The sequence below is a fragment of the Pleurodeles waltl genome, chromosome 5, assembly GCF_031143425.1.
Source record: "Pleurodeles waltl isolate 20211129_DDA chromosome 5, aPleWal1.hap1.20221129, whole genome shotgun sequence".
Classification (NCBI taxonomy): Eukaryota; Metazoa; Chordata; class Amphibia; order Caudata; family Salamandridae; genus Pleurodeles; species Pleurodeles waltl.
Genome location: NC_090444.1, coordinates 1,247,947,430 through 1,247,970,087, shown reverse-complemented (window position 1 = coordinate 1,247,970,087; position 22,658 = coordinate 1,247,947,430). Strand labels below are relative to the sequence as shown.

General features: G+C 39.7%; 1 protein-coding gene across 1 annotated transcript in view; it reads left to right on the top strand.

Moving 5' to 3' along the window:
• The window catches only part of RNGTT (RNA guanylyltransferase and 5'-phosphatase), a 1,492,790-nt gene that overhangs the window by 914,494 nt on the left and 555,638 nt on the right, over positions 1-22,658 (top strand). Inside the window, exon 12 of the mRNA XM_069235480.1 lies at positions 18,336-18,404. Coding sequence (XP_069091581.1) covers positions 18,336-18,404 — 69 coding nt within the window. The remainder of the gene's footprint in view (positions 1-18,335; positions 18,405-22,658) is intronic.

Below are 22,658 nucleotides of genomic sequence, written 5' to 3'. Positions count from 1 at the left end.
TTGAGTGAGTGACACAAGCAGGGCTGCAGGTTCAGTAGTTCCAGTTAATTTACCGGCGCTGGGCACATGTAGTGCACTTTAGTAGGGACTTATAAATTACTTAAATCTATCAATTAGTTACACATTATTCAGACCATATTTTAGGGAGCGAGTACATGCACTTTAGCACTGGTCATCAGTGGTAAAGTGATCAGAGTCCTAAGGCCAAAAAAAAAGAAATCAGCATAAATGTGATACAAGCAGGCAAAAGGTTTTTGGCGTAGACCACTCTAAGGCTGTCAGGTGTAATATGGTCCCAGTGGCTGCACTTCTATTTTCCCATTCAGAACCTTGGGCCTCATTTTCACGTGGGTTGGGGTGGGTAGAGGAATTGTGCTCACTGACCATGCCTTAACAGACTGCATTCTTCTCTCAGGAATTCTGAAATACCCCTTTTGTCTTACTCTAGCATTCCCAGCTGGTCAACTTCAGCAGCCCCAAACTCTCCAATAGTTCTGCCAGCCAGCATTCCAGGAGGGGGGTAGTGTTGCTTAGAATTTTATCTCCAGTATGGCTTCGCCCTTTACCTATGCAACTACATTAACACCAGTTTTCAAGTGTTAATAGCTGTAGGGTTTGAGGTTGGGCCTAGTGGACGACCGTGAGGCACATATTTGCCCTGCAGTCGTATGCTGAGGTTTGAATGTGGCTCCATGGTGCATTTACCTAGGATAATAGCAGAGGCTCTGAGAGACCGAGAATGTCTTGGATGAGGACTGGTTAAGGAATTAGACAAATCTCTCTACTGTTGGGTATCTCATTTGAAGTTTTCCTATCTCTCCATCAGGCAGTCAATTGTATTGGAATAACTTTCAAGAAAGGCAGTTTTCTATATGTACTGTGTGTATTGTTTAAATATCATGCCGCAGGGTTGCAGTCTCTTGATTCCTGCACACCACTGATTCAAGCTGCAGTACCCAAATGAGGACAGGCATGGCATAAACGCATGTAGGATTGCTTTTGTTTGATGTATGTGAATGAATGGAAAACAAAAATAGAGAAACCACATTGGAGGAAACACAATCATGGAAAACAAATTTTAAGGAAAGACATTTTTAAGGAAATACAAAAAAAAAAACATTAAAGTAAATATTTTAGAGGAAAGATAATTTTATAGAGAAATCCAAAAGTACATTAAAATTGGGTTGAGTCTAGAGGTAGTAAAGAGGTTTTTGAGTTCAGGGATGGGCGATGTTGAGGAGTGATGAAGTGTTTTTAGGAGTCGGGGATCGGTAGAGTTCCGGTGAAGAAAGGGGTTTTCAGGGTTCAGGATGGGTGTACTTTAGGGGTAGTGCAGGTTTGTTATCAATCAAGAACGGGTGGGGTTTAGAGGTGGTGAGGGTTTTTTAGCGATCAGGAAAGGGTGGACCTTAGGGATGGTGAAGGGTTTTTAGAGTTCACGGATGAGTGGGGTGAGGGGTGTTTAGGGCCCAGGGATGGCTGAAGTGTAGGGTGTTGAGTTTTTAGGGTTCACAGATGGGTGGAGTTTAGGGCTGGTGAGGGGTTTAAAGTCTCAGTGATGGTTAAGAGTTTAGGGGTGGTGAAGGGTTTTAGGGTTTAAGAATCAGTGGAGTTTGGGAGTGCTGAGGGATTTGCAGGGGTCTCACATGGGTGTTGTTTAGGCATGGTGAGGGTTTTTGTGTTGTGTTAGGGATGGTTAACGAATAGGTCCTTGTCAAGATTTTGCAAGGGTTTGTCTATCAGCTGCAGCAGCCCAACAGAGGCAGAAATGAGAAGAGACATTAAAATCTGTGAAATGGGAAGTCAGCAGGGCCTGACAACATTCCTGCAGAGGCACTGAAGACTGGCATTGAAACATGAACAGACATGCTCTACTGAATGTTTGTATGCTCTGGGAAGAGGAAAAGGTGCAATCAGACTGGAAGAAGAGATATCTCAACAAGAGCCCCAAGCAAGGTGACATGAGTAACTGTGCAAATTACAGAGTGATAACTCTTCTGTTAACCTCGGGCAAATAGTTTACTTCAGTCATCCTAAAAAGAATGAAGGAGCAAGTTGACTCTCAGTTGTGAGACCAGCAGACTGGTTTCTGCAAAGATATATCTTGCACAGACCAGACTGCAACACTGTGCATCATCATTGAGCAGTTGATGTAGTGGTACTCCCCAACCCTCTATGTCAACTGAATCAACTATGAGAAGATACTCAACAGTGTGGACGGAGAGACTTTTTAGAAACTTCTCATCCACTTTAGGGTGCCAGAGAAACTTGCAGGAATCATCAGGAACTCTTAAAAGGGAATGACCTGCAAGATAGTCCACGGAGGACAACTCACTGAAGCCTTGCAAGTGAGGACCGGAGTCAGCCAGGGTTCTGTGCTCACACCTATTCTCTTCCTGCTGGTCAAAGACTAGATCATGAATACATCTAGTGCAAGGAGAATAAATGGCATCCAGTGGACACCTTTGATGCAGCTCGACGACCTGGACTTTGCAGATGACCTGGCCCTCCTCTCCCATACCCATCTTCAGATGCCAGAGAAGACCGACAATGTGGCAGCCACATCAGCACAACTTGACCTCAACATCCAAAGGGGAAAAAACAAGATACCAAAGGCTAACATGGCCAGCACAACCACAGTCTCTCTTGCAGGCAATGCACTAGAAGAGGTTGAGGCCTTCACCTACATGGGCAGTATCATAGACAAAGAGGGCGCCACAGACACCAACATCATATGAACAATTGGTAAACAAGTGGCTTATTTCATCCAGCTAATGAAGATCTGGAGCTCCTAGGACCTAACGCTGAAAATCAAGATCAGACTTTTTTAACACAAATCTAAAATCTGTCCTTCTGTATGGAAACTTAGAGGACGACAGTGACAACCACAAACAAAGTCCAGACCTTCATCAATAACTGTCTAAGCAAAATCCTGCAAATCCACTGGACAAACACCATCAGCAACAAAGACCTATGGCAGCAGATTTCCCTCCTCCCTGCCCGTTAAGAAATAATGAAAAGACGCTGGGCCTGGGTAGGTCACATCCTCAGCAAGCCAGCATCAAACACCACCAGGCGAGCCCTGACTTGAAACCATCTAAGGAAAAGGACATGAGGAAAGCCAAGAAACACCTGGTGCCGAGGCCTTGAGGCCGACTGCAGGAAGATGGGCTACACCTCAAGTCAGAATGAAAGAAAAGCCCAAGACAGAGATATCTGGAGAGTCCTGGTTGACGGCCTATACCCCAGGAGGGGTACTAGGATTAATTAAGTAACGATTAGGGGTGGTGAGTTTTTTTTTTTCGGGTTCAGGGATGGGTGGAATTTAGGGGCATGAGGGGTATTAAGGGTTCAGGGAAGAGTGGGGTTTAGGCATACGATGAGTTGGGCTTCAGGACTTGGTAGTGTTTAGGGTTCAGAGATAAATGGAGTTTGAGGGTAGAAAGGGTTTTTAGGGTTCTGGGATGGGTAGAGTTTATGGGTCAGGAATGGGTGGAGGTTATGTATGGTGTAAGGTTTTTAGGTTTAAGTAATGGATGGTGTTTTGGGGTCACTGATGGGTGTAGTTTAGGTGTTTTGGGTGTTTTTACAGTGCAAAGATGAATGGTCTTTTAAGGGTCATGAGGGGGGTCATGGATGGTTGGTGTTTAGGGATGTTGAGGGGCAGCACATTAAAAGCATCCAAAGTAATTGTTTGACAGTGTAAAATATGTGAATCCAAGAAAGTCCCCTCGAGTAAAGTAATAATTATATCTGACAAAAATGTTTCTGAAAATAAGATCTGCAACCATTGCATTTACACCTTTAAAAAATAAATATGGAAAAGGCAATTTAAAAAAAAAAAGAGACATATGAATTGGTTTCTTTGAAATGGCAAATTCCATACATCCTACATATTTCCATTAAACAGTTTAAATGAAATGATTTCTCAGTGATGGTATTCCATGAAAGTGTTTTTCTTTATCAGATACAGCTCCTTGTGCTACCTTTCAGTGGAAACTTAGCCTGTATTTGTTGCTGACCTGCGGCTTTTAGAGCGGGCCTGAGACATATTAGCATATGGTTAGCTCCCTTCTGTAATAGTGCAAGCAGACTACAACCTCAGAAAAATACACAAAGCTTATGATTAATGAAAGCATATCTAGCCATCGCTTTGTAGTTGTTTAATTAATTGGCACCGTATCGTAAGCACTACAAAAGGAGGCAATTATTTAAATGTCGAAGTTTCACATTTATTATTTTGCAAATACAGTTTTAAATTTAGAAACCACAACATAGAAAACTAAAGAAGAAAATGAAAGCCGAAAGAGAAAATTGCAGCTTTCATATTCTTAAGCGGTTGCTTTTTAGCAGGGTGGCGCCCGCTTCCATGAGGGCAAAGCAGAAAGGGCTGCATGCCACTGACTTTACCTAGTTTGGTTAGGCCGCTTGCCTTCCTCTCTTACTTTGCAAGATGTATTGGTAAGTCACAACCTTTGGAAAATGTGCAAATTTAGTTTGAAATCTATATCTGCAAGGTCCTAAAATAGCTACACTTTCAGAAAAATTCCATAGGAGCATATAATATTCATGTCCAATTTTAGTTCAAAGCAAACAGAAGGTTGAAGACCGTGTAAAGATTTTAATTGTATCTTTATAGGTCATGTAATTAATAAGTCTGTTCGCATTAGCAGCGCACACACACTGATGAAAAGCAGGCGGCATGAAAAGCTTTGTGTAACGTGTAGTTCTACATGTGGTGTAAACTCAAGAATTTCCAGCTGGAAGGGAAGGGTTTATTTTTTAAGAATACAAATTAAATATATATATATATATATATATAGCTCTATCAACATTGAAGTTAGGTTTTATTAGCAGAAATAAATCACTTGTGCAGCAAAGTGCTTTATAAGTGAGGGGAAATACTTCTTAAAAGAGAAAGTCTTGTGTATAAATATCAATATGCTTTGACAGTATGGAAATAGACATATGCCCATAGAAAAACGTAATTCTAAAATGCAGCTTTTGATTTCAACTAGAGAGTTGTGTTTCACTTAAATTCGTGATGTTCTAGACAGAAATATCATGTAAGCTCTATCATTTAAATTATTACTGGATTAGAGTTGTGTTTAATAGCTGGATATCCGGAGGTCATAGACATTCACTCTGTGCATGTAATACAACAGGGTTGATGGAAGAAATATTTAATAAGATATGAAATAATGAAAATTGAAAATCATGGTCCGAACTGAACCAGTAAGGGGTAGGAGTTTAACAAGGTGTTCCTGATGAATATAGTTTGGAGACCTGATGAATATTTGTGCCAGATCAATTCTGAGGGCTTGTCACGCTTGCATTATTGGCTTAGAGATGATCAAACTTTAACCAGGAGCTAGTCATCATGTAGGTTGAAAATGTAAACTAATAAAGTCAAATTATAAATATAGCACTATTAAGAAAGATGATACCGACCATAATTCCAAAGTATAATTTATTTGTGTGCAGTTCTCTTTTTTATCTTGTGGTCTAACAATATAAACAGAAAAAGGAATTATTGCTTGTTCAGCATATAGTTTTGGAGAAGAAGGTTGATAAAGGGATTACTCTTAGTCACTTAGAGGAAATGGGAACTCCAACAAATAACATTTCAGACACCAGTATAAGGGTGTACCTCTGTATTATGTTTACAACCTATAGGAAAACAAATTAGGTTTTCCTCATAAATACAAATACTTTCCTGTGATTCATAGATGATTTTTCTCAGCAGGAGTTTTGATCCATAAATTACTTTGTGATTAACTAGCCATGCCGTTTTGGACATATTCAAGCTAATGTAATAGCATGTTCTAGGAAACCCATGCACATATCAAGGAAAAGAATAGGAATACGAAATTTGTGGTTGAAGAACTAAGAGCTTTAATCGAATCAGCAGCCAGATCTGTTAAACCTACACAAACAAGGGACCCACGTGTTGAGGTTCATCTGCGGGCAATAAGCAGTATAGTTCTGATTTAAAAAAGAAAGATAAAAAAGTGACACTTTGGCCAGCTCTGTCCTCGTTTCCACTGCCCCTCCCCCAATGAAATCTATTTACAGAAGTGTGTTCAATCTCTGTAATATTCTGCCCAGAATTACCACTGGGAGTTTTTGACCCATGTTTAGTGCTCTAGGCAGAAATATGCTTTTAGCCAGGTAAAAACATCTCACGTTCAGTGCCCTTTGACATGTAGTGTCAATTCTCAGTGTCAAAATCGTTCCGAATGTTCATACTCATCACTGTCACAGAGCACATTTTGTCTCAGACAAATGCCAATACGCAGGGACTGTCTGCCAAGGTTGTGTGGTTTGGCCATTTATTGTACACATCTAGTTTGTTCCATTTGAACTTCTTTCTCATTTAGACCAAGGTCTGTAGGACATGCATTCCAGATGACTGTTACCTGGCTTGACTAGAGGACTATCATTACTACCTTCACGGCAGAGGAAAGCCCCTAGCTTTGCAACACGCTAAAAGTGGTGTACATCCACAGAGCAAACCGATCTGCTGTATATGCCAGCCTGCCTTTACTCATGTTATGTTGTCTGCTTCCCACTGTGACTACTTAAAGTATTTCTCAAATATATTGTTAATGGCCAGTTAATTTTGAACTAATGCTTCTCACCCTGCCCTACATTTTGAATTTTGACGCCCTTGTTTTTGTTTAGTTGCCTAGTCAGGGAAAGACCTTTATCTCAGCGTCATGTGTTTTGGCATGGGTGGTATAATCCTGTTTACTCAGACTGTAATAAACAACAAACAATTCAGTCATTTTATTTCGGATTTCCTCTTTAGATGTGGCCTGCTTTGGAAAACCTTTCCATGACACCCATATCAAATTCTCCCATTCAGTGACACATTTAGATAGTGCGTATTGCACATACATGGCGTGACTTTCTGTCACTGAAATGTGAGGAAAAAGTGTTTTCTTTTTGGCCAAATTTTGAGGTTTGCAAAGGATTCTGGTTACCAGAACCTGGTGAGAGCCCCACAAGTCACCCCATCCTGGATTCCCCAAGGTGTCCAGTTTTAAAAAATGCACAAGTTTGGTAGGTTTCCCTAGGTGCCGGCTGAGCTAGAGGCCAAAATCCACAGCTTGGCACTTTGCAAAAAACAGGTCTGGTTTCTTTGGGAAAATGTGATGTGTCCATGTTGTGTTTTGGGACATTTCCTGTTGTGAGCACTATGCCTACCCACACAAGTAAGGTACCATTTTTATTGGGAGACTTGGGGGAACGCTGGGTGGAAGGAAATGTGTGGCTCCTCTCAGATTCCATAACTTTCTGTCACCGAAATGTGAGGAAAAAGTGTTTTTTTGGGCCAAATTTTGAGGTTTGCAAAGGATTCTGGGAAACAGAACCTCGTGGAAGCCCCACAAGTCACCCCATCTTGGATTTCCTTGGTGTCTAGTTTTCAGAAATGCACAGGTTTGCTAGGTTTTCCTAGGTGCCGGCTGAGCTAGAAGCCAGAATCCACAGCTAGGCACTTTCCAAAAAACACGTCCGTTTTCTTTGGGGAAAATGTGATGTGTCCATGTTGCGTTTCATGTCTTGGGATTTAGGCCTAACCACGCAAGTGAGGTACTATTTTTATTGGGAGACTTGGGAGAACACAGAATAGCAGAACAAGTGTTATTGCGCCTTGTGTACAAATGTAACACAGTGTGTAAAAAGACGTCTATTTGAGAAATGCCCTGTAATTCACATGCTAGTATGGGGACCCCAGAATTCAGAGATGTGCAAATAACCACTGCTTCTCAACACCTTATCTTGTGCCCGTTTTGAAAATGCAAAGGTTTTCCTGATACCTATTTTTCACTCTTTATATTTCACCAAATGAATTGCTGTATACCCAATAGAGAATGAAAACCCATTGCAAGGTGCAGCACATTTATTGGCTCTGGGTACCTAGGGTTTTTGATGAACCTACAAGCCCTATATATCTCCACAACCTGAAGAGTCCAGCAGACGTAACGGTATATTGCTTTCAAAAATCCGACATCGCAGTAAAAAGTTACATATTAAAACGTGAAGAAAAATGGCTGTTTTTTCACCTCAATTTCAATATTTTTTTATTTCATCTGTTATTTTCTGTAGGAAACCTTTGTAGGAGCTACATAACTGACCCTTTGCTGAATTCAGAATTTTGTCTACTTTTATGAAGTGTTTGGCTTTCCGGGATCCAGCATTGGTTTCATACCCATTTCTGTCACTAACAGGAGGGAGGCTAAAAGCACAAATAATAGTATAAATGGGGTTTGTCCCAGTAAAATGCCCTAATTGTGTTAAAAAATGTGGTTTTCTGATTCAAGTCTGCCTGTTTTTGAAAGCCGGGAAGCTGGTGATTTTAGCACCACAAACCCTTTTGTGGATGCAATTTTCAGGGAAATAACCGGAAGCCTTCTTCTGCAGCCCTATTTTGCCTTTTTTTTTAAACAACATTTTCCCTGTATTTTGGCTAATTTCTTGGTCTCCTTCAGAGGAACCCACAAACTCTGGGTACCCCTAGAATCCCTAGGATGTTGGGGGAAAAAGGACGCAAATTTGGCGTGGGTAGCTAATGAGGACAAAAAGTTATGATGGCCTAAGCGCGAACTGCCCGAAATAGCCAAAAAAAAGCCTGCCACCTGAGGGGGAAAAGGACTGGCAGCGAAGGGGTTAAAGGGGATTGGTCAATCCTGATTGACTGTTGTGGCAGCCAGTTACAGGACTCCGAAACATAGTTTCTGCTACTTGAAAATTAATTTAAATATGTATATGATAATGGGCAGGGTGAGCACACCTTAACATCCAGGGGCTTGTTGGGTGTGGGAAGGGTTTCCTAAAGTAAAGCCCCTTGAGTGACTGGCTCAAATGGCGTTGCCATACCTACTTGAGAGAGTGTGGTCTGCTCTGCGGTGATTTTACCCTGTAAGAAATGCTCATCCTCTGCTGGGCCATATTTGAGAGAAAATGCTTTTAATCAATACATTTCTTATAGAGTTTGTGGAATGTGCTCCAGAGGCTAAAATTAAAACACATTTTTTTATAAACTCACACTGTCTTTCTCAGCTATGTATTCTGAGTAAATCGTTTACTTCTAACAGCCGCAGCAGCCTGTTAATTGATTCCAAAGTGTTCAGCTGCAGCTTCCCACATTATTCTAATGGACAAACAAAGAGCTAACGTTCTCTGTTTATGACATCAAGTGTGGCACAATTGAAACCATCTTGATAAAATCAAAGATGCAAAACTGAATAACTTCCTCATCCCTGTCAGAAAAAAGCCTGGTATGTGGAGTGAAACGTCCTTGAAAAGGAGCAGCCTGGCAGTTGTGTCCCCAGCATTCTTCTGCAGTTTCGCCATGGTGTCATATTGACCAGCTAGTGTACTAGAATCCTATATTTATGGAAAGAATTGTAGCATTCCTGAATTCCTTCTTGATAGAATCAAAGCTGTAAAACTGACATTTTGTCATATAGCGGATACTGCAGTAAATAAAAAAAAAATGAGAGGCTTCTTTTTGAGATAGAATTTATGGTTTGTACTCCAAAAAGGTAAAATGAAGACACTTTTTCTATGAATCCTAAGTTATCTTCGTCGTCTATGTCAGTAAAACATTAATATGTGCAGAATTGGAAGAAATACGTATTTCCAAGACTACCAGCAGTTAGTCAGTTAACTTCCTAGTGATCAACTGCAGCTTCATCATATAGTTGCAATGAACTACTAGAGTGCTACCATTATTCATGAGAGTGGCCCGCCTGAACATTGTTTAGTTGGAATAGAGCGGTTGAATTTACAGCCTTTCCTGAGGAGCAGGATGAAGTAAATCACATTGAGAGGTTAATGCCCCTATGAAACCATTGCAAATGTGATGGAGGTATGGGTTCTTAATAATTTGAGGCAAAATGTATTTTTAAAGATGCTAAAAATAGTTGAAGGGATAGGTCTGTATAAGTACAGTATCTCCTTTCCACATCTGATTAATTTTCCTACCCTTCTTCTCAGTCACTTAAAAACTCCCCAGTTTTAAAATATTAACATTTTGATAGTCAAACTTTTTGAACAGTGGGAGTTGACTCCTCATGCGAGGTTGAGCATTTAGCCACTTTACAATATGTTAAAAAAACAGGAATTCACTGAAAAAACACAATGCTTAAACTCGCTTTTTAGTTAAGTGTTGAAATGACTAGAACTAATGTTAGAATCCACATAAACACTCAAATATGTCGGAAATGGTGTAGTCAGTTTATTATAACTTTCTCTACCATCATATACTGCTTATGACCTCACATATTACATCACTTATGACATGTTAAATGGCCTAATTGTGATTGCATTATTCATTAGATTTAAATCATAACATTCTTTAAATTACCAAAGGGTACCACAGTCCTCCCCAAAAACAATTAAGAAAAAAGGGGCTAGGTTTTGCACAGTGAGCACGCACTGATAGTTGCATGTCGTGAGTGGTGTAATATGTGAGGTTAAAACAGTGCATGATCGTGGCTCAAATTATAGTTATGTGGCTAAACTTTAACTGGGGTATTTCAGTGTATTGTTTTTTTTTTTTTTTTTTTAACATTAGTTCTGGTCTCATTTCCAAACCTAAATATGAAGTCACTTTTAACTTTGGGTTGTTTTTTAGTGGGATATATATATATATATATATATATATCACTTCAAAAGACATTAGTGTATCCCTGGAGTATACTAATACTGCTACTTGTCTTTACAATTCTTGGTAGTATATCATCAAGACAAAGGTTTTTAATAACAGTCCTAAGTTCTTTCTTACAGGACTAATGTGTCTGGCAGTGTCACCACTTCCCGAGGGGTACCTATGCACTTACTGACATTGACAAAACATCTGGTATTTTTCAAAAACCTGTTTGTATATCTCATTTCCATGTGTCAACCACTAGAGTTTCTGTATATATATTCTTTAAGATTTCTCAAAATCTACGAACATCAGTTTGTTGAGAAGGTCCTTAATGCAATGCCTGATTTGATGTATGCTCTACTATGTTATAGACCTGGCTTGGTAACCTTTTGATAATCTGAACCTTCAGGTATATGAGAGCAAACAAATGTACTTGCATGTAGCAGCTGCATTTAATGCAGACTTCTCCGCTATCTTCAAGGAAATTCTGAATTCAGTTAAGGGATGTTAATGCAAGCATTATGTTTCTGCTGTAAAGCCTTCACTAAGAGATAGCACTGCATTGAGAGAATAAATGCTGAAGCCACTTTGAGTAGAAAAGTGCTCTTCTCAGATGAATGAACTTATGTTGATGAATGGTTTTGTAATGAAGTAACCCAGGGGAAATGGCTGAAATTGAAACTGTCATGAGTCCAAACACAATAACACGTTCTCTCACATTGACAGTATCTATTTGTAAAGTCCATCAGATCTTCCACTAAATGTGACAGGCTTTAATGCTGAGGAGGAATTAAGGGTCACAATCTTCACATTTATGGTGAGCTTCAAAATGCATCGTCTCTCATGATGAGGTCTGATTTGTCTTTGTGGAGCACAAAAGACTTAGTCTCTGCAATGTGTTCACCAATGCAAGTACCCAGGCACTCAGGTGGTCCCTGTTCTGCACCATAAAGATCATGTCTTCTAGATAGACAGTCAAAAAGAATTTTGATAGCCAATACTGAGTTGAGGGGGTTGAGCCTGCCAAAAAGGGATAGCTTTGCGACAAAGCCATTCACCTGGCCAAAGATGATCCGGAAGAAGATGAATCCATTCCGTCTCACGTTGACCTCTCATGAGTGTATTACTAGTTCTTCTCTGTTTATTTTATATCAGGAATAAATGTTTTACAAACACAGAGGGTGAATTCTTGTTCTAAAAAAGACTGCCTTTCTGGCAAGGTCATTTTCATCTATGGGCACAAACTTCCTTTTCTCCTGTGGAGTAACAATATAGGAGGAAAAGGCCAGCTGCATCAGATGTGAAAATAATTTTGTCTTAAAACTCTTGACTATCTGAAGACCCATTTGTTGCAAATCTGTCTGGGCCCAAATCTGTCTCTGGGAGTACCACAGTGCCTGGCTCTTCCTGTGCTTTGAAGATAAGATTTTTTTTTCTTCAATCCTGCTCCTGTTTGTAGGCATCTCTTTCTGCATGGAAGCCTTAAGCACCTTGTGACTGGGAACAGCTGGATGAGCTGTCCAAAAATATAAATGCTCTTGATTGAAAAATTGACTTTGTGTCAGGCTGTAATGGTGTCAATGTATTTGCTCAGTTCTTTGATGAAGGATACCCCAAGTATAATCCTTAATACATAGTCTGTACTTCAGGAATCCCAGCACCAACAGCTTCAATTCCATTTTATGAGTACATGGCATAAGCGTCCACTGGGCAAATTTGTGTTAATTATCAGTGTGGTTCCCCAAATTATCCTCCTCCTTTGCCTAGTGTATGCTGCAGGTTATCAGTGCACTGTTAGGGAAGTCCTGCTTCATCTTTCACACTCTAGTCACTGTCTTGGGACCTATCATGCAATGGGATCTTCCCTTCTCTGTCTGTTCATGGTTCCATCTGAATCTGTGGGAAACAATGCCTTGTTAGCTCCACCAGGGAGAGCTTTGAGTTATAAATGATGGGCCTGAACTGCCTACGTCCATCTCTGCATGAGCTCAGTGGCTACAACAATGCCTATCCTAATATCTCAATAAGAAGAGATTTAAAACAACAATGAAAGAAATGCTTCAGCTACGCTACTGAGAAACACTTTGGACTACATTAAAGCACACTGTGTTTTGCTCACTGTGCATCTACGGACAGAGACCAACCGCATGCATATCTGTATTGTAATTCTGCTCTAAAAGGGAATGTTCAGATCCAACTACTTAGGAACATCCATTCCTTACAAGAACGGAAGCAGCCCCAGACATGTTTCTGCTTTGCTAGGCCTAATTAAGTACCGGCCACAAGAGAAAAAATTGGATAAAAATGTTCTAAAGGTCAGTTCATTTCCTAATAGTAGATCTGAGTGAGAGCAAGTTCCACATGCTTCTTTGACTTAATAAAAAAAGGAGTTAACCTAAATGACCCAATTACATGCAAGAGCCTAACAGACATTCCACACCATGGATGCCATGCTAGCATTTAAAGCTTTTTAGATAGGCCTAAATAATTGTACGACAATGATCATTGTTTCATCACATTGAGGCAAGGTTCATGTGGTAGGTCTTGCCTAAGCAAGGCATTGCAAGGTGGTGAGAGGAGTAGCCCTGACCATAGTTCTCCATTTGGGTGGGACATTGCATACTTCAAGCACTACTATCTAGACATGCACACCAGAAGGAGAGCAAAACCTGTCCAAGCTGTTATACAAAACCTATTTAAGCAACATGCAGCTCATTTTTGTCTTTGTTGTAAGTCAGATCATGCAACTCTAAGAAAGATCCAATGCTGGAGAAGAAAAGGTTACTTGCTTGAAACTACAATACTCCTTCTTTACTTTCTCTTTCATAGATTTGACGTGGTAATGGCCCTCCCCAGTGACGCATACATTTTTGCTAAGTTGCACACATGTGCTTGAGAATGTGAAGGAGGCCTCCAGGGGCGGAACTTTGAGACTACTCGATAGAAAAACTTTAAACTGAATAACATTGTGATTGATAGCTGTTAACCGTTGTATCTTTATAATGGAGAGATTCCCAACTTGTTTTTTAAACATAATTTTTATTGTTTAATGCATGACCAACCAAACGTTACTGTATCAACACGTACTACTACTTTCATTCCTAAACTCCGATGTAGGATAGCTTAGGTGCCTCAGCTATCTCGCAAGGAAATTCTACTCAGTCTGTATTGGTCATGGTAGGTAGTGCCAAAGTGTTTTCTCACTCGGCCACAGGTCATCTACATGGAGAAATACACAACGAGTCAGGTAATAATATTGATAATTTCGAAAGAAAATTGAATTTCTGTAAAACAGTTTTTTTCTGGTATCCAGTTACTACTTCATTGATGCTGCAAAGTAGAAACAATAAATGCTATTCCAGCAGATCTGGACGGGAAATTTCCAGCACAGCAGTGCGAAGTCTTAGGTTTCTAAAGCCTGCATCACTACAATTGCCTTGGGTCCTTTTAATTCCCAGTGTTTTGCTTCATATCTGTCCATCCCTATGAGATTCTGTAGATGTGTGGTTCTTAACCTGACAGCTACTGTGGGGCTCCTTGACTCTTTTCCAAAATTAAATAATATTAACATTCATAAAATAAAACTAATGAAGTCAATTAAAATAAAAAAGGAAATTGTAAATGCTTTTTCTATATTTGTGAATTAAACAAAATATTCACATTTATTAGTATTTGTTTGGTGTACACTTGTTTGTTTGTATTTTTGTGTATTGTTTCTGAGATGCAAATCATAGAAATTGCTTAGGCTTGGGGTCCCTCCAATAATTATTCAGTGGGGTTCCCTGAATTCCAGTTATGATTCTCTGGGGATCCTCAGCAGCCAAAATGTTGAGAATCGGTGCTGTTGATAATTAATTCGGCCCCATTCTCTTTTCCTTTAAATGCAGAGGATAGTATGCCACCCTTGTGCCAATTCAAAGGGGGGCCATTTGGGTTCCGCGCCGGCAGCTTCGGATCCAGCCATCGAGAGTCCTTTGTGCATCTGTGCTGACGCCTTTCGCACCACTGAGACCTTCCTCGGCGCTGGTGAAGTCATTGATGCTCCCGACGACGGTTGAGCACACAATCCTCATCCTCAACAACGCAGAGCCGGAAAGTCTGCCAAGGCTGCTTCTAACTTTGGTGGGGCCTAGCCATCCCAGGTTGGATTCAGACCCTTTTTATTATGGGTATGAATGTGAGGAAGGGTTGGAGGGGTCGCTGGACCCTTATGAATACTAGCAAGAACACCCAAACATGGACTGGGCTCAGGAATTGGGCGAGGCTCCTTCTACCGTGGCTACAGCGGAGTGAGCTTCCTACTCCATGGTGGTCAGTAGGGTGGCCGAAGTCCTTGGCCTTGGTGGACTTGGCCCACATCCTTCTCATGAGGAGGAGAGACTCCACTGCCTGGATCTAAAAAGAGCGTTGGCGTTCTGTCTTAATCGCACTAAAGATTTCCAGGTGGACGATCATCTCTTTGCTGGAAATGTGGGTTCGAAGAAAGGGAAGGTGGTGCAGAAGCATACCATCTCACGATGGGTGCTTCTCTGCATCAAAATGTGCTACGCTTTGGCAAAGAAGCAACCTCCACAGGGTTTGCCTACTCACTCAACCAGAGCAACTGCTGCTACCACAGTGTTAGCACACAGAGTTCCTGCCTTGGACATCTGTCGGGCAGCAACACGGGCATCCTTGCACATGTTTACTAAACATTACTGCCTGGACATTCAGGTCCGCAGAGACGGCAACTTTGGTTGTTCGGTCCTGCAGGACTTTTTAGTATGATTTTGGTTTGCAGCTGTCCGAGGATGTTGTTGCTTGGGTATCTATTCTAAGGTAAGGAATCTGCAACTAGAAGACTCTATCAGATGAACAAGTTACTTACCTTCTGTAACAAATTATCTGGTAGAGACATATTCTAGTTGCAGATGCCTTACCGACCCACCCAACCTCCCTGCTTGCGAACTGATTGCTAGGGACAGGGATTCCCATTTTAGGGCCTTAGCTCTGGTGCACCACTTCAGTGTTTTTCACGGCTCCGCGCTTTGGCGTGGAAAGTTATGAAAAGAAACTGATGTCACTGCGCCTATATTCGACCACAACGTCATTGCGCCCACCACGCCGCCATTGACGGACGCAGAGTCAATTGACACCATTTAATGGTGCGCAAGGGTACTGCTTCAAGAAAAGTCTCTGGATTCAGTCTGACGTCTGGGGGAAATTCTAAGGTAAGAAATCTTCAACTAGAATATGGCTCTACCAGATAATTTGTTACAGAAGGTAAGTAACTTGTTCTTTATTTCAGCTAAGTCGATTGCATTACCTATGACGGTGTAGCCGAGGGTTGTGCCCGCTCCATGGCATTCTGTCCCACAGGCCCGACTGATCTGCTGAGAATTGCCAATTTGTTAACAGAAATAATCCTAAACGTGTTAATCTGTTAAAGACCCCAATTTTGGAGCACTGTGGTTAGCAGCATAGCTATTTTTTACAGGTATTATGTAAGGCAGTACCCTTACGTCTCTTTTCAATGAGACTATTTTTTCCTGTTGCTAATTCAAATTCAAACGAAGCAAAAAACCTGCTCAAACAGCGACTGGTTCATACGCCCTTTACTACTGAAAGATAAAACTTTTTTCTGATATTTTAATTTCTTTCCATAGTAGCAGCTGATGGTCTAAACTTGAAAATACCTCAAATCGGCTCACTGCGGAGGACTTGTAAATTAAAGTAACTAATGACTGCAACCTGGAGTAGTGTATTAAAATGTGAAAATAAAAGCTGCCAAGGTTTTGGTATGCGCATGTGTGACAACTTCCTGATTTCAGTATGTTTATGTTTGACATTTCAGTGCCTTATGTATGACACTTTATCATAAGTAGAACAAGGCATAGAAATTCATGAATGAGAGAACCTTTAGAAATTACTGTTGCAATGCAATGTAATAGTTTAAAATGCCCTTAAAACAAAATGCATGTTCCTGAAATACCTATGCAAGTGGCACATCATGTTGTGTCTTTTCTGTAGCCAATTTCATATCCTTATTTTATGCCAGAAGGGATAAGCTTTGAATAGTTGAAGTCTATCCAATAACTCCTAGCCAGTAAAGGTGCAATCTTTGCCATTATGTGAAACTGGAAATATCTTCAAGAGGCATAGTTTACACTTTGAGCTCTGAATATATATCAACAGATCTCTGGCAAATATTGGGTCAGTTACTGCAATTGGGATTAGAAACTTTTTAAAACCTCTTCTGATCAGTAAATATAAACGTAGAGAGATATTTCATTTAATGCCACCAAACTTGTGAAAATGGTCTTTGACCAATATTCTCTGTGTGAAATGTAGTTAATTTGAGGCTCAGTTAAGGCATGTTTATGGTTGCCTGTTTCCAGTACATAATGAGTCCATTCCTGATGTTTGATAAATTGGAATCAGTTGTGTTTTTTTTTTTTTCTGTATAAGTTAACTGTGATGCTATGTATATTTGACCACCGACTTCATCTTATTTGAGTGATTCAATTTTGTGTCCTACTGCAGTTGCAGGGCAGTGCAGGTGTCTTTAATCACAGAAGTTGTTTTTCTCTTCACCAGCACAAAGTCAGACAGTGCTGGAACATACTATGTGAAATGCAGACTCGATTAAAAAAAAAAAAAAAAATCACAAGGTTTTATCACAGGAATGTACGACTCTGATTCAGAACAAACATTATGAGCCTGGCCGGCTTCTGTGGGTGTTTTTCGATACAGATGAAGTACAGCTAGCATTTAATTTCATAACAGAGGGGAGGGGTTCTAGAACTCTATTCTTGAGTTGTTTTAAGGTATAAAAGACGGGGAGACAGGAGCTCACCTGTGGAATGGGCGCTTTGCTCAGGATAAACTTGTGATCCCAGATCAGGTCTCCTATCAGACTGATTTGAAGTCTCCCTCAGTCACGCTGGTGAGGATGATGACTTTAACTCAATCGGTGAAGTATTTTAATTCTTGATTATTTAACTCATATATACATGCTCTGTTGATGCTTTCCACATTACTTAAGTCTTGACCACTTGAGGTATGCATTTATCTTTGTATATACACATGTTGCCACTCTATATGTTCAGGGACGTGAAGATCTAGCTTAGCACTATTAAGGGAAAGTCTGTCTTTTTCCTTAAGGGCTGTAGCGCCTGTCACAAAACACCAAGCTACAAGGGGGCTTGCTTAAGGTTTCAGTCACACATTATCACAATAAACCCTTTGCATAGCAATTGCAATCTCACTTCTTATTGACACTGATCTCCCTGACCGCTGGGTGCATGCAACATTTTAAGCTAATAGATTACACAGACTTTATATACATGGCCTAAGTAAGCCTCGAGCAATGGAAAAGGTCTTATTACTTGACTAATGCTTTTTAGTGCGGGATGCGGGAACAAGCACTGAAATGGGTTAGCCTGACCCCTAATATGTAGTGCTTGGCAGGGATTAAATAATAAGCTCAAATAATCAAACTGAAATACAGTTTTGTGGGAGTTTATTGCCCACTCCTCTCCTATAAGGAATGTCCAAATGTGTAAATCCATAGCCCATGCTAGAACCCCAGCCTTATTCATATGCTTTTTAATTGTTTATGTTTGAGGCACTTATTTGAGCATATCTTTGTGGCTGATTTAGAAAATATTTAATGTGTTTTTTATTTATTCTGCAGCTTTTAGAAGGAAGTTTTGCCAGAGAGGTCAGTCACGAAGTGGATGGATTAATTTTTCAGCCTATTGGAGTAAGTTGAAACAACTTTCGTGTTAAATAATATATGTTGCAATTATATGGAACAATGACTTGAAGTATTGTGTATTTGCTGATGCTCATGTTGCCTACTCATTTAAAAACTGTTTGCTGATTTAAGAGTGTGCTCATATATAGTTGTGTTATACTTAAAAAAACATTGAGGAAAACGCATCTGATCACAGCCACATTCTAAATTCCAGAGCTTTCAGTTTTTTATGTAATGGTATAGACACCTGGAAGTGTATCATAGGAGATATTGCGAATTAGGGCCAGGAGGTAGCAAGACAAAGCATATTGTGGTCTCAAGCAATGGGCCTGTTCAATGTGCATTCTCACTTTAAGAGACTGTAAGATATATCACCTCCGAAAGAGAAAAGTGTTTTAGAGAGAGATGTGATTAGCCTGGGCATACTTAGATTCCAAGGAGACCAGGAAAGACATCTTGGCACATGCAAATTTAGGTAGAATGCTTAACTAACCACCACAAACCGCTGTGGCCAGTGTCAGTGCTGTCCTGCAGAACAATAAGCTAGCTGTTTTAACATGATTTAAAAGTGTAAATGTTTTCATTCTAAATTGTGTATTTTGCCTGATCTGATGGTCTAGAAGTATTTCATTTCTTACCGTACCTGATGGAATATTACACTATTGCCAAATGTAGTTCTGATGGCCAATAGTTCCTAATTTTGTGCCCACAATTTCTCTTTGCCCTCTTTCTTAAGTTCTCTCTTTTCTGTCTCTTTACTTTTCCCATTTATGTTGCTATATTGTCTTACACTCCTTTTTTTTGGCTTATTCTATCAACTGTAAATTTTCTCACTCTATTGTGATTTTTCCTATATTGTTGTCTCTAGTTCTAGTTTTCTTCCATTTTAATTTTCTCTGACCTTATATGCAAGCTAATTTGTCAACACTGAATTTTTGATTCACATGTTTTGGACTATTCCGTCTCCCACTTTTACATCCTCAGTGCCGTTAACAAAGCAATTTTTATGGTTTACATTTAACACAATAATCTTTGTAGCCCACCCATTATTATTATTATTTTGACATTTTTCACGTTATATGCACCCTGATCTGCTTAGCACACGTTCTTTGCAGCATTCATATTAACCCTGTGCACTACCTTCTGATGACTCCAAGCTTCCACTAGACAAAAGTGCGTTCTCTTTCCAGAAAGAACATAAATAGCCAGAGTTATTTTTACTTTATATGCTGTTTGTGATTTGCCTAACACATGTTCCTTGCAGCATGCACATTAACCCCCTGTGCTACCTTATAATGAGTACAAACTTCCACTAGACAAAAGTACGTTCTGCAAAAACAACATTAAATGGCAGAGTTCTTTTATGTTTTTTAATTATCTGCAGTCTGATCTGCTAAGTAAGTGTTCTTTGCAGCACACACATTCATTCTGGGACTTGTAGTTTTATTTTTAGAACGTGATACAAGCTGGGAATACAAAGAAGAAACCTAACCAGATGAACTGCACACATTTGAGTCTGTGAAACTTGAGCTGTGTGTGCGTGTATTTATAAAACTAACCTCGAGTAGAGCTTACAGTTGATTATGCTGTACAATGGTCAGTATTTTTTTAACTAATATTTCAGTTCAAGACTGACTGAGGATCATTAATATCATGTGAGGTGGCTCTCCTCGAGTGTGTGAAAAATCATGGGCATTTTGTTCAACTCCCCAGGCTGCAGTAAAGGGACAGTGATCAAAAAAGCACGCATTTTTGGAGTACAATTTTCTAATCTTACTCATCTTGTATCTGCCACCCTGTTTTTCAGTATGATAGCTCACACTTTTGTCACAGTCCTCTTTTCCTCTGCCACTCTTCTTTCCTTCTATTCATGTTTTTTGTTTGCTCATTGTCACATTGCTATTTCTGCTATATTCCTATATAATGCATAACTAATGGTCCTCAAAAGAAGTCTTGCCTGGAAAGTTTTCAGTTAGATAACATTGGATGAATACTGCTTACTATGACAGTTTTTTTCTTTTGCAAACATTCATAAGTAATTCATCTTATAAGAAGCAGTCTTACTAAAAAGATAAGCTCCTTAGAATATTTCATTAATGTCTTTGTTATTATTCGGCCCTCCATTGATAACGGCTACCAAACCCAAGTGGCACACATGTGTACTTGTCCTGTTAGCTCCGTCTGTAATTTTCTATATAATGCGCACAGCTGTTTTGTTATTTTGGATGCTTTTACTATTTTTGCTGCTGTTAACAATTTTACAATTTTCAAAGCAGTTTCTAATTGCTCATTTAACTCTAGTTATTTCTTGCTCCTCCGCAGTTCTTTATTCAATAGGTTTTAATTGGCCCATTCAGACTTTAAATGCATATATTTAGAAGTGCCTTCACGTGACTTATCATGTTTTCCTTTCTCAGCACAAACAAGAGCTCAGACCTAAAATCTCATTTTCTGGAGAAAATGTATGTTTAACAGATAAAGTGTTCTCATATAATTGCTTTAAAGTGCTGACTCTGAACTAAACAGGTGACTACGAATCACCAGTGAGATGGCCTGCTTTAGAGATGTGGTCTTGTCATGAAATGTCAAAAACGTGCTTCTTTTAGAATTAAGGAATGAATTGAGGGGATGTTGCGTTCGATGCTCTGTGCTACAGAATAGACTCGGTGATCACAATACATTGAAATAACTTGGCAGTCACACTCCATGAAGTTTTGTGGTTGTATTATTCTTTCAAATAATCACTCACTTTTGCCAGATCCAAGTATTACCCTCTTAATTTAGTCAGTACTCGAGTATCTGAAAGTGGAAAGAAACAAACTCTTAACTACTTTGGATCAATTCATGGAAAATGCATGGTCTTGGATAAATTCAGCTTGGTGAAAATCACCTGGGCCCATTTTATTTTAGACACTAAGTGACAATGTAGAACCACCAGAAGTGCCGGGGTAAGAAGCAAAATGTTGTACAAGCGTTGTGAGCAAGTTAAGCTTTGCTTTTGAGGTCTTGGGACAGTAGAACGAGTGCGGACAAAACGTTTGAATATTGATACCAATCAGTGGTTTCCTATAGTGACTAAGAAGCGTGGGGTGTTACAGATACAATTATTTATCATTGGGAAATATTCTGGACTAAATGGTTAATTCATGTTGCTTATGAGAAGTGTCATAGGATGCAACCTAAAATGACAGATTGCCCTGTTGGCCTGCCACCTCAGACTATCTGCAAATCCCTGTTGTGTATATGATTTTTCCACATGAGTGATGAGTTTAAGATTTGTTGTGGGGCTGTATAATTCAACAAAAGTAGTGTACCTTCAAAGTGCTTCTTTTAATCACTGGAATTACTTCATTGGCTGTTCAGTTTTCCTGGTATCGTAGCAGATTTTAATTAAGAAATGTAACTGTTCAAACCCAGGAAATGCTTCCTCAATTAAACAGGCTTGTATCCAGCCCTTACACAAATTCTTGCCCCTGCTCCTTTAATACTTGTTGACCCTTTAAAGACCATGTCCATTTCACTGAAAGCTGGTTTTGTGGACTAAAATAAAAACGAAAACTTGATTTTTGCAAGACAGTTACCAGGCAAAAAGAAGTGCAAAAGACGTGTTTTTACCGGACAGTCTCCTGCAAAAACATTTAATGTGTGGGAAAATTCGATGCCAGGCAAAAATGCCTGTTGGTAATAACTTCACAATTTTCTGATGCTGAAGTTTGTCACCTTCAGCCGAATTTAATTCTTCACACCGCTAATTGCCACGTCTTGTGATAGCATATCGGCTAGCCTGTGATTTTGTTCTCTAAACTTTTCTTGATTAATCATTTTACCCCTTTGACGGCTATTTCTGTTAATTGGTTTCATATTTTATTAATTTCGTATTTGACCCCCGTGTGTTTCATCACATTGTGCCTTTCTCTGTGCATGGCAGATTAATCACTGTGGGCTGATACTTTTACAATTATAGCCATGTTTCTGTATTCCTGCATCACCTAAAAGTCTGGTTTCCTGTCACAATTCTCTTAATTGGTTGGTATTCGAATGCCCCATGTTGCTATAACTTCTATGTTGTCTGTAATTCTGGTTGGATCATAATCCCAGGTCTGTCTGTTGCAATGATACTGTCATATGTACTAGGTTTACTGCGGAAAGGACACGTTTTCATTGTGTCTTGTTCAATAATTCAGAAATCATTCTAAGCCGTTTTTGGAACACATTTATATGATTTTCTTCTTGTTTCCGATTGACAGACTCACTTATTCC